Raw genomic sequence first — 12,150 nt, 5'->3', positions numbered from 1 at the left:
TCAGTCATGCTGCACATTGATGTGTCTGATGATGTTGCGTGTGGCTTGTTTCAGGGGGAAGGTGGAACTTGCCATTAGTGACTCAAACACGCAGGCAAAACCAAAAGATGACGTTTCCCAGTACTCCATGGAGGACGGTTTAAAAACTATCCTGGCCTTGCACAAAAGTCAAAACTGGAAGAGGAGAGCAAGGCCTCTGGGGAGATCTGCTTCCTTGTGTTTATAACTTAGGTCAAGTTCATTTGCTGCCTCATGGCCATGGAGTGGTAGAGGATGCTCTCTCAGACCACTTTGCAATCAAGTTAAATGGATTAAATTGCCACAAGCTTCCATGCTGCTCACTGAGCAAAGACCCAGAATTGGATGGAGGTGTGAGCCCTCAGCAACCTTATCTGTCCACTCTGTCTCAAAGCTTTAGTCTTGTTCGGTCAATTAAAAAGGTGTGAAGTTCATGAATGCTTTATAGGCTTTATATAGTTCAAGCTGTAGATCCATAACGAGCTGAGACATGGTTATTTCCTCCTGACATCAAAGAGTTCCTCCTCTAAGCTTTACATGGAAATGTTGTCCAGTCCCATCATTCACCTTGCATTCAAACACCTTCTCTCTGTTCCCTATGAGCTGCAAAGACAACTGAATGAAAAAGCATAGTAAACCAACATCTATTTGGGGCCAGGTGATCATTCAATGCATGTGTGCTATCACAAGAGACCTTCTACATGTGGCAGGGCTCAGGGACAAGCCACGATGTTTCCACAAGTGCAAAACCAGACTCAGGAAAAGTAGAAATCTGATTGTTTCTGTTGGAGACACATTTTCCACCCTGTGATATTTAATGTCAACAAATGGAAATGTGAAGAGAGCCACACGCTTGTGGGGTTTTGAGCAGGGACAGAATCATAACTCAGTTTTGGGTACAGCCTTGAGGTCCAGACCTGATGATAACGAGTAGATATGAACTTCACTGTTCAAAGGTAGGTTTGGGCCTGAACTTTCCCAGAGATCACACATCCAGATTTATCTGATTGAAATGAATCTGAACTGCAAACGCTGCTCTAAAACTGAGTCTGTGGCCTGTGCATAGACTTGGCAGGTTCTTTTTATTGCGGGGGATTTACTTATTGAAATAACAGGAAGAAGCCAGCTAGACTGAATTTGATCACCAGTGTTGGTATTTGGCCACCATCCAGGGCCTGATGCCTCCTACTGGTTATAGATAAAGTTCCTTAATCCGCCCCATCAAGGCGTAGTGTAACAGGAGCAGGGGTGCACCGCGCCGTATAAATGCACGGCGCAGCTAAAGGCATTCACGGGTGGCCGAGAAATCTTTTAAAGACATTCAGGGCTGAAAAAAAGAAAAGCATGCATTAATAAATACATGTGGATAAAAATGGAGCCACTAATTGCTCTCCCCAGATTTCTCGTGCGACTTCCCGAACAAAGTGTGCTAATGTTTGAATTCACGTTCACATCGATTTGGTCTGATTTTGAAGCTCTGCAGGTAACTAGACATGAGCTCCAAAATCACTTTTTCAGGTTATATTTTTAGTCAGCTAAACAATTGCATCTATTTGCAGCCAAATAACCTCTGCTGTGACTGTATCAGAATGAATAGCTAAACGGAGTCAAGGTGTGAGTGGTCAGCAAGGGGAAAGCGAGATCGCCAAAGGAAATTTAAATCCCCAGTATGTAATTTCAGGGATTTCAATGAGCACAGCTCACTCAAATTTCCTACAGTAGTAGAGTTGCCAGGTGTATGGTAGGACTTTTAATCATTGCATGCCTCATTTTGCTTTTCTCCCAAGAAGATTACTTTTTGCCTCTCCTAAAGAATTCCACCATCTCTCCATCTGTCTTTGCTTTCAAATTCGGTGATTTCATTGAACACGCTCTGAGTTTTTGTCAAGTTCCAGAAGTAGGAATCCAGCTGCTTTTTGGTCTTGGCGTGGTCACTTGGTCTCCCACTAACCAAAACCACAAAACAGGGGAATTTTTTGGTTCGACATCAGGACTTGAGAGCTGCTGTCCCTCACTTGCAGACAGAGGATGAGTGGTTCTGCCATTTATTTGTGCTGGATGAAAGTATCCCCTATCAAAGACTAACCAGGCTGCTGTGCTCTCTCCCAGGAGCCAACTTCTCTTTGCGAGAGCTGGGTCTTGAAGACGTGACGCCCACGCACGGGACTTTGTACCGGACTGATATCGGGCTGCCTCACTGCGGCTACTCCATCAGTGCCGGCTCGGATGCCGACACGGAGGCGGACGTGGTCATGTCACCCGAGCACCCCGTCAGGCTCTGGGGACGCAACACCAAGTCTGGACGCAGCTCCTGCTTGTCCAGCCGGGCCAACTCCAACCTCACCCTCACCGACACCGAGCACGAGAACACCGAAACCGGTAAGTGGTGACAGCGCATGTGGCGTCAGCCTCGAGCTCCACCAGGAATGCCTCTTCTTAGCACTCCACCTTAATCTTCCTTAGGTTTTGTGTTGGGTTGTTGCTTTTCTTTTTTTTTTTTATCAGACTCAGTGAAAACATGCTTCTAATAGCCCCATGTCGTGGCCTTTTGTACTGTCCTACAGAGTGTTTGTTAATAAACTGCTGGAGAAGCTCCTACTTATTTATCACAGCGACAGAGATCATTAAGTGGCTGTAATACTCTCTCTGCTTTTTGTAGCGACCTTTCAGACAAGAAAGCATTTAAATCTCCCCTCCCCTGGCTGATGCTGCTCTTATCTTTGCTACAGATTTTCGGGGCAGATAATTTCCTTCTTTTCCTCACCAGTTCCTTGACAGGAGCCATTTCATTTATGTAAATCGGCTGACTGCTCTCTGAAGGAAAACGATGGTGAAATATTTTTAGAAGCCTTTTTCTTCGTGCAAAATAAGAAGCTGAAGGTCACGGGTTTTTTTTTTTATCTCTGTAACTTTGTGTCCCCAGCTGCGGGGGACTCCTGTGTGTGTTCTGTAGATCTGCGAACCTTTTTGGTCAGCAGTTCTGCCAAGCCGTGTAGGAAGGAGAAAGGGTTTTGATTCAATTGCAGCTTGACCCGGGGTTTCACACAGCCCTATATGCCTTTGCACCTTTAATTCAATTATGGCACAGCCTGCTTCTTAATATAGCCACGGTGTACAAGTCATCGGGAGCTTGAGCTCAGCGCAGAAAGCTGATGTGAAATGACTGTATTGCTTGTTCTCCTTATGCTTTTTGCCACCATATTATACTGACAAATGATGATAACTTTTCCTTGGGAAGCCATGACATGGTGAGACATCCACCACCCACATGATTTTATGTTTAACTCCAACAAAATTACAGCCGAAGCTTATTAAGTTTCTGCTCGGAGATAATGATATATTAGGCAAAGTTCAAAGATAAATGGCCTTGTGTTTAAAGGATGTACAGAAGAATCTTTTAAAATTATCTTTACAATATTAAGTTTCTTAGTGTAGTATCTTACAGGGTTGCATTCATAAAGACAGGCAGACTCTCAGTGCCTGATTATATTGTTTTGCTTCCAAGCCTTGTGTTTTGGTGAAAAAACAGAGGGGTCACTGGGGTCGATTGGAGTCTTGTTCATTCCCAAGAAACTGTCAGAAAACAACCAAAAGCAAACACCTCGCACTTCCATCCCATTCTCCTGTATCCAAAGCACTCTCTTGTGCTTTCCATGCCGGTGTATGAGCAGCTGTGATCCTATCCCATACATTTTTCTTTCCACGCCTACTAAGAAAAGTACAGAATTTTTGTCTTTTTTTTCTTCTTAAGAGAGAAGAATTACATTAGCTGCCAGATTCTTTTTCACCGGTCTCCGTAATGCTATCTCTACATGTGCAAATGCAACTTTGTACCTACAGATCACTTACAAATGAAATTATATTAGCAACAACACATTAGCAACAGCACATGCCTTGAAAGGGTTTACTGAAACTAATAACAGAGGCAGTAGTACTCATGTCAGGACTGAGACAACCTCTAATTCCTCTTCCCTTAAATTTAATGACACACTAACCATTTGTTGAACCACCATTTCATTGCAATTAGAAAAGGGAAGACAGAAAGGTAGAGAACACACCTCTGGGGTTTTTCAGTGCTGTACAAACGCAGAAGGAGTTTCTTTGGACAATAGGCATTTGCAGTCTTAAACCTTGAGTGTTTTGAATAAGAAAGGCTGTATCACACTAAAAAATACAAAGTCTGTGTAGCATAAATAAAATCTAGAGAGTAGTGCTGTACAGTATGTAATTGTATTGCTCATACGCACAAAAAAGAGGTGGTGAAACTTGAGGGAAAATGTTACAATCCAAACTGTGCTGTTAGCGAGCTTCAGCTGATGCTTAGACTTCCCTGGGAAGATAGGAGAGACATCAGGTAGGTTCAGGTGAGAAAAAAATGGTCCAAATCTGAGAGAAAGACATATCATTTCAATAAAGGGTTTGCAGTCGAATTGGTGGTATAAACGCATCCAAACAAAGGTTGCAAGGGGAGAAGAGGCTAAGGACTAAGGACAAGTCTTAAACGTACACAGGATGTTCATTTTGTAATTGCATGGCACCGATAAAGGTGTAAGAAACTTTTGCAGACAAACTCCTCACAACCTGAAACCTGTTGTTGGAGAAAACAACACCCGAGATCCTCTCAGAAGCTTTGTCTGGCAAACACAAAGGTTGTTCTGTGTTTCCTTGCTCTGAGCAGAAGCAGCGTTACTCTGGGCCCTCTGCTGCTAGCTTATCACACAGGCTATTTTGAGAAACCCCAGATTTATAGGAGAAATGTTTTCAAGAAGACATGAAATTTTGCTAATGGCAGCATAAAGTAACATAATGCTATGACTCAGTTTACAGGATACCTTTATAAGTCAATATTAATTGTTGACAGTATTGATAGAAGTTATAGCCTTTAGCTGAAGTCAATATGGAGCTTTATGAACTTGCCATCAATAGAAGATTTTATGGGGCCCATTAAACCAACTTTTCCAATGAAGGTTAACGTCAGCAATTTTTATGCTGTTCATTATTTATCCAAAATAAATAATCAGAATTTGCTTCTGATGTTTGTAAATCCAAAGCTGTCGAAGCACGATTTTACCGAGACATTTATTGTGTTCTTAGAAAATGAGAGGTCTGGCTCCCTCAAATGGGAGGTTTGCTTTTATTTGAGGAGCAGTGATGCCTTGAAGGAACAGATACACTGCTCTGAGTGCAGCCCCAATCCGCCTCTCTGTCTTTAAGGAAACTGATGAAGCAGTCTGGTTCCATGGCGTATTACAGTCCATAAATCACTTGCATGGGCAGCTGGCATGAAAAGCCATGCATTGCTTTATCTAAACTGTTCCCAGGCTTTCCAGGAGGTTGAATACTTTTACTAGGTTAAGAGTTAGTTTGAGTTATAACCCTGGCTCATAGAATCATAGAATCATCTAGGTTGGAAAGGACCTTAAAGATCATCTAGTCCCATCATCAGCCTAACCCTGACAAGAAAATAAATAAGAAATAAGCAATAAAAAAATCACTAAACCATATTCCTGAGGACCACGTCAACCTGTCTTTTGAACACCTCCAGGGATGGTGCCTCAACCACTTCCCCGGGCAGCCCATTCCAATGCTGGATAACCCTTTCCATGAAGAAATGTTTCCTAATATCCAATCTAAACCTCCCCTGGCGCAACTTGAGGCCATTTCCCCTTGTCCTCCTCTTGTGACTTGGGAGACGAGAGCGACCCCCGCTTCTCTACACCCCCCTTCAGGTAGTTACAGAGCGTGATAAGGTCTCCCCTCAGCCTCCTCTTCACACTGAACAACCCCAGCTCCCTCAGCCTCTCCTCATAAGACTTACTCTCCAGACCCCTCACCAGCTTTGCTGCCCTTCTCTGGACCCATTCAGCACCTCAATGTCTTTTTTTTGTGGTAAGGGGCCCAAAACTGGACACAGTACTTGAGGTGAGACCTCACCAGTGTCGAGTACAGGGGGACGATCACCTCTCGGTTCCTACTCACCGCACTGTTCCTGATACAGGCCAGGACAACATTGGCCTATAGATCTTGCACACCCAAACAGCCCCAGTGGCTTCCCCTCCATTGGGCATTGGACAGTCACTTTGTAGAGTAGGGGACAGAGGGGACAAGTCAAGTTATCACACCTTATCCAGGGATAATGCCATAACTTTGTGCTGTTAATGTAGCATGACTATCTAGGCTAAGCTGAAATTGTGAACTCCCATTGGCAGTTCAGATCCATGCAGGGGAAGGAGTTTGGTTCCTGGAAGTCTAGCAATGAAGTCAGGAGAAACTCTTTCCTACACTAGTTCACACTGTCTCTCAGCAAGACTGATTCAAGCAAAAGTTCCTGAAGTGGTCATTTGGATCAGAGCCTGGAGTTAACGGGCGTTACCTCAGGTAACCCCGAATGGGCTTTCTACTGAGCCAGCAATTGTTTAATATAGAGAAGAGCACAATGAAGGAGATCAAGGTAATAGTCTTCCAGAAATTGACTTATTTTGCAGCAAGTCAGTCACATACTAAAAGCAAAATGCTTCTAATCATAAAGACGTTATCATAAAAATACAGTGCTACAGAACAGTTTATGTTGAAAGGCATCACTGAAGGTCTCTGGTTCCAGTCTCCTGCTCAAAGTCGGGCTAACTTTGAGGTCAGATCAGGTCGCTCAGTTACACTTTGAGTATCTCCCAGGATGAAGGGACCATAAACTCTATGCCCTGTGGTTCTGGTGCTGACCACACTTGCTTCTTTTAAGAGCCAGTTAAAATTTCCACTGCCACAACTCACATACATTGCCTCCTGTCCACTCACTGAGCATCTCCAGGAGCAGCCTGACTTCATCCTCTATATAGAAGCACATAGAATAGTTAAAAGACATCAGCTAGGTCTCCCTTTAGTAACCTCTTCTCTGAGCTGAACAAAGCTGCCTAGATCCTCCTTCCCCCATAAACGGTTTGTAGACAGTTAGGTACTGGGAGAAATTGTCAAAGGAATCTGGGGAACTCCAGTGCTAAAAGTTTTTAAGTGTAAACTACACAAATAGCTGCTGAGAATAGTCTATATTGGATGCTGCCCTAGGCAGAATGGCCATAGATGCTGATCTCTTGAGCATTCCTCTTTCTCCAAGTTCAATAGTTTGTAGCATTGTTGAGCTTGCTTTGATTTCAGGGCCATGCAAAACTGTCAGACTGAGGTTTGAGCACCTCAGGCTTTTGTACTGCCAAGCACACTCCTAACAGATGTAGGGATGGATGGTGTTTGTGTGTAAGCACCCATGAAATAGGCTCTCAATATTTCCTTTGGGTCAATAAAGGAGATCTTAACCCAAATCAGCCCAAAGTGTTATGAATCATGCTGGTGTCCCTGGACAGATCCAAACATGAGAGATGGGCAAAAAATGTAGATAATCTCATACAGAATCCCTTCCCACAAAAAAAAAATCCAAACACAAACAAACAACATCAACAAAAAAAAGCCAAAATAACAAAACAGAAAAAAAAAAACAGAAAACCAATTTTTTCTCTGCCTTCAATGTGATAAAGAGCTTACTGGTTTGTTCAGTACAACCACTGAGGGATTACTTTAGACCTGGCAGCATTTTTTAAAATTTGTCTTTGTGAAATTGCAGTTGCAGCCCTTTTCTAAAGAAAACGACCAAAAACCCAAGTACAGTTTAACTTTCACCTGTTCCAAAGAAGATGAGGCAAACTAAGGATTCACTTTAGTCTTAATCTGGGCTCAGTGTTAAGATCCAGCAAGGCAAGTAGTTGGTTAAATGTGAGAAGGAGCAGGAGAGAGGGGGAGCGGTTTTCTTCGTTAGCAGGAAAAATCAGCAGTGATTAATGCGTTGTACATGTGCAGAGTGGAGCTGATGTTTCTCCCTGTCGTCATCTCCTCTTGGGAAGAATGTGGGCAGTATCAAGAGGCCAGAGGGATCTCACAGGCAGGATGAGTAACATCAGATGGCTCGAGACAGTTCAACCGAGCTGGAGATGCTCAATTGTGATATATTGTGTAAAGAAATTCTTGCAGCAGAAGTGCTGCTGAAGTGCGGCATTTTCTTATCTAGTGGACTGAGAGGTTTGTAGACATGAACTAAAATTCCAGATCTAACCACCCTGGAAGCCAAAATTGAGGCTTCAGGACCATTGCTGACAAATTGCTCTGTGCTGCTTCTTTCCATCTTCACAATTCAAAAGTACATAGGGAACACGTTGTGCTGCAAATAACTCTGCACGCATTTCACGTGTGAAAAAGGGATGAAAATGGCACTGCCAGACTCAAATCTCCCATTTAACACTGAACTGGACATAGGTACAATCAGGCCCGACGCTTCCACCATGCATCTGTTGGTCACCTCTGTTTAGGAAGAGCAGTTTAATCTCAGGGCTCATTTGTCTTTGGGTTCACCTCTGAAATCACCAGTCGGTGCCAAAAGTGGTACGGTGACTAGAGCAATACAGACACTTACTCACTGGTGACAAGATTAAGAGCACCAATTCATTTTACATTGCTGGACCCACATCCTACAGAGAGGAATAATTTTTCTTTTAGTCACTACTGTTCTGGGATGCATTTAAACGAGCTTTAAAAGTGTCAAGCAAACAGCCAGCCCAATATCCAAATCTCTTCTCCATGCCTTACCAGGAAGGTAGTGGGATGTGTTATGCTTAACTTTTGCTTTCCCATCAAATAAATTGCCTTTCTGGAAAGTTCTCACAGGCTTTTGTAAAACTGAAGTGTACTGGCAATAAGGAGCTGGGAAGCTCATATAATGGCTCTGTCTGCTCTACCATCACAGGCACAACTCTTGGCCATTTTAATTGACATAATACATGATTTAAAGAGCATTTCTTGCAATAACCGCCACACTTTCTGCTTCCACACTGCTTAAGCCATTACTGCTGCTGGAAGGAGTGCTTGAGAAACTGCATAGGAAATTAGGACTCGATAGAATTGAATGCTTATAGAAGATGTTTAGAAACACAGGGGCACATTACAGTGGGAAATAATTAAAGACAAGTCTTTCAAATAAGGAACACCAAAGAAACGATATAATTTTATTTCTCCTGGGTAGTTAAGAAATCTAACTAATGCTTTCACTTATTCAGTGGTGTCTGCTGCAGACCTCACTGAAGCCTTTGAATATTCCCGTTGCCATCAGCAGTGTTAGATAACAGGTCCTAGGTGTATGGTGGTAACTGGCTTCTTTTGCAAAACAGTCAGCATGCCAGAGTGGTACAAATCCCAGTACTCTTGGTTAAATACACTCCAACATGCTGTTCATCTCTAGCTTCCTTGTTCTTCTTTTGGTTTCTTATTAAATCAGAAAGCTGCCCCCATGATCAAGCTACATGCTCCAGAATTTCATCAGCTTTTTCCAAATATTTTGTCTTCAGTGCTGTTTTACAATAGCCAGGGGAGCTCTAGGCAAATGGTTATTATTTCTGTGTGCTTTTCTTGTTGAGAGCTCATCTCCTAATGTTGCCTATACTTGCTACCAGAGGCCTTGTAAGGTTCTAAATAGCTCTGAACTTCTGCAGAGGAAGGATTTTTACTCAGTCTCTTTACATTCACCTTCCTGTTTGCCAGATCACGTTGACCCAAATCACTGGCCCAAAATACATTTCAATATATCATTGCAATTAGCAGTGCCAGAACTGCTGTGTAATCTCAGCATTACAAATTATTTGTTAATACCCCAGTTGATAATCCATGGTGACTTTTCTCTTTATTACCATGTTTTGCTGAGTAATTTCCTTTCAGGCTCATACACACTATTGTTACTATTGTTACCGTGGTTGCAGCAACATCATCTTGTTTTTCTTTTCTTTTTTTTTTTTTTCTCCTTTGAATTAAATAGTGCATTATAAAGTACTTCCAGTAAATGAGTGTGTGCTTCAGACATGCTGCTTCTGCAAACGATGTAGGCAAAAATGTGATACTCAGACTCTGGAGAATTCATAAAGGAGATTTAAAAAAAAACAAACACAACATTCTTTACAATAAATAATAATAATAAAAAAAAGGAATGTGCTATGAGCTTTACTTTATTAAGCTTCCCTTATGCCTTTTGAGCAGGGGAAGACAAGAATAAATTAGAATTACCCGGTCAAGATCAGGCATCTGCTGGCTGTCATCTTTCACGTGCCTCCTATCAGTTGTAACCTTAATATTAACAAGATGTTTCAGCTTGAAATGAAAATTAGCCAGAACCCTTACTACTAAAGATCTATCATCAATTGCAGAAGTTAGTGAAGAACTACAAAAAACAAGTAGCAGATTCAGAAGGGAATTGTCACTAATCCCCTTCCCTGTTTCAGCTCCTCAAAATTCTCACCCTGCTCCTTCGCAGGTAGGATTTGCAAGAAATTCCCCATTTTAACAGTACATGGAAATTGCTTGGATAGTGCAGCCTACTGAAGCTGCCTTATGAGATATTCAGAGACTTGGTGATCACTTGAAATGTGAAGGTCAGGAGAAAGAATGTGCCTTCAGGCTCTCCAACCGTAAAGTTACTAATATTCCTATGACGAATATTAGTCCTAAAAAGGAGACTTTAGCTACATGACCATCCCAAATGCTACATTCTCCACTGAAAAATGGCTCCCTTGAAGGCTGTTATATCTTCTTTACTTGTGATCCGACTTTCTAACCACTGGAATTCTTGAAGATGGATTCCTTGTATTTTCTGTCCTCTTGTCTTTTTGTCCTTTTTAGACATTAGCCCTGAGAAGGTTCATTGAAGCAAAAAGGTGAGGCACCATCTCACTTCTTCACAAGAGTCTCAGAGAGAGTTCTGCCCTGATGTGACAGTAAATTGAGGGGGTTTAGGGCAACAGACCCTTAATCTCATTCCACGTTCAACCAATCCTCTCTCCTTGAGGGGGTTTAGGGCAACAGACCCTTAATCACACTCCCCATTCAACCAATCCTCTCTCCACTGGGTGTAAAAACAAAAACCTTTCAAATGAGGAATCTAGTGGATGCCACTGTCTCTCTGGCAGGAGTCAACCCAGCCAAGAGCTGGTTGTCCCTTTGGTATCACCCAGCTCACACCAGGGACTGCAGAGGGAGCCAGTGGCATCCACACTCCCAATTTAGGAGGTGAAGGTACAGGTGATTGATCTAAGATCAATAATTCAGTTGCTGCATTGAGGTGAAGGTACAGGTGATTGATCTAAGATTAATAACTCAGTTGCTGCATTAGTGATCAGTATCTTGGTTTTGTTCCACAGTGAAGGAATTCTCACTGATTTCTAGGGCTGATCTATCTCATCACAGGCCCGTTTGCCTCTAGAGGAAAAGAAGTCTTTCCATTTTCTTTTTTATTATTTTTATTCCCATATGGTATGTCCCATAGAGGATGTATTGTCTGTATTACTGTAATCTGTGTCTGAGAGGATGCTGGCATTAAAACCCTTCACAATGTTATTCTGCTGTAATGAACTGCAGTTCAATATAGGTTAGTGTGTAGGTTTCACGTTATTATTATTATGATGATGATGGTGAAGCCATTAAGCAGGAAAAAAAGGCCCAAACTCTAGAAACTCATTAATAGCCTGAATGTCGGGGGAGAGGGCATGTAGAAACAACACTAATAGGTAAGAATTTACTGTTCTTTTCAATTACGCTGTTAATTTTTGTCCTTTCCTTAGCCACTTTAAACTGCCTTGTCATAAAGATTTTTTTTTTGAGGGAAATAATTGCACTTAGTAATATTGCTGGCAAGCTGCCGAGTATTCTGGAAGTAAATCTGTGCATTTTTTACACTATTTCCAAGTGCCAGAAATAAATCCTTTTGGTGTGAAACACCCAAGGGGGTACACAACTAGGTTCAGTGGCAAAAGACCTATTGCTCTTTTAATAGTGATACTTCCAGCTTGTTTTTAGGATGGGATTTGTGTGCAGTGTTGATGGGGAATAGATGATGCCATGGGGTGAGGGCTATGGTCAGGATGCCAAGGGCCATCACATCTGGTGTGGACATCAGCGCTTGGGTCACAATGGACCTGCAGCTTGATGGGCACTTGGGGAGGGATTTTGCTTTTAGGGCCAGACACGAGCTCCACCCTAAGCAAAGGATCCAGCCCTCCTGTGATAGATGGAAGACAAGTAGTATGGAGAAAAGCAAAGGATTATAGAGAACAA

The 12,150-nt window shown here is 42.4% G+C and overlaps 1 protein-coding gene across 1 annotated transcript in view; it reads left to right on the top strand.

Moving 5' to 3' along the window:
• The window catches only part of TENM4 (teneurin transmembrane protein 4), an 826,730-nt gene that overhangs the window by 409,795 nt on the left and 404,785 nt on the right, over nt 1-12,150 (top strand). Inside the window, exon 5 of the mRNA XM_014941555.1 lies at nt 2,128-2,397. Coding sequence (XP_014797041.1) covers nt 2,128-2,397 — 270 coding nt within the window. The remainder of the gene's footprint in view (nt 1-2,127; nt 2,398-12,150) is intronic.

Source organism: Calidris pugnax, unplaced genomic scaffold, assembly GCF_001431845.1.
Source record: "Calidris pugnax isolate Ruff unplaced genomic scaffold, ASM143184v1 scaffold99, whole genome shotgun sequence".
NCBI lineage: Eukaryota > Metazoa > Chordata > Aves > Charadriiformes > Scolopacidae > Calidris > Calidris pugnax.
Note: the sequence above shows the minus strand (reverse complement) of the source record. Positions and strands in the feature narration are given on the sequence as shown.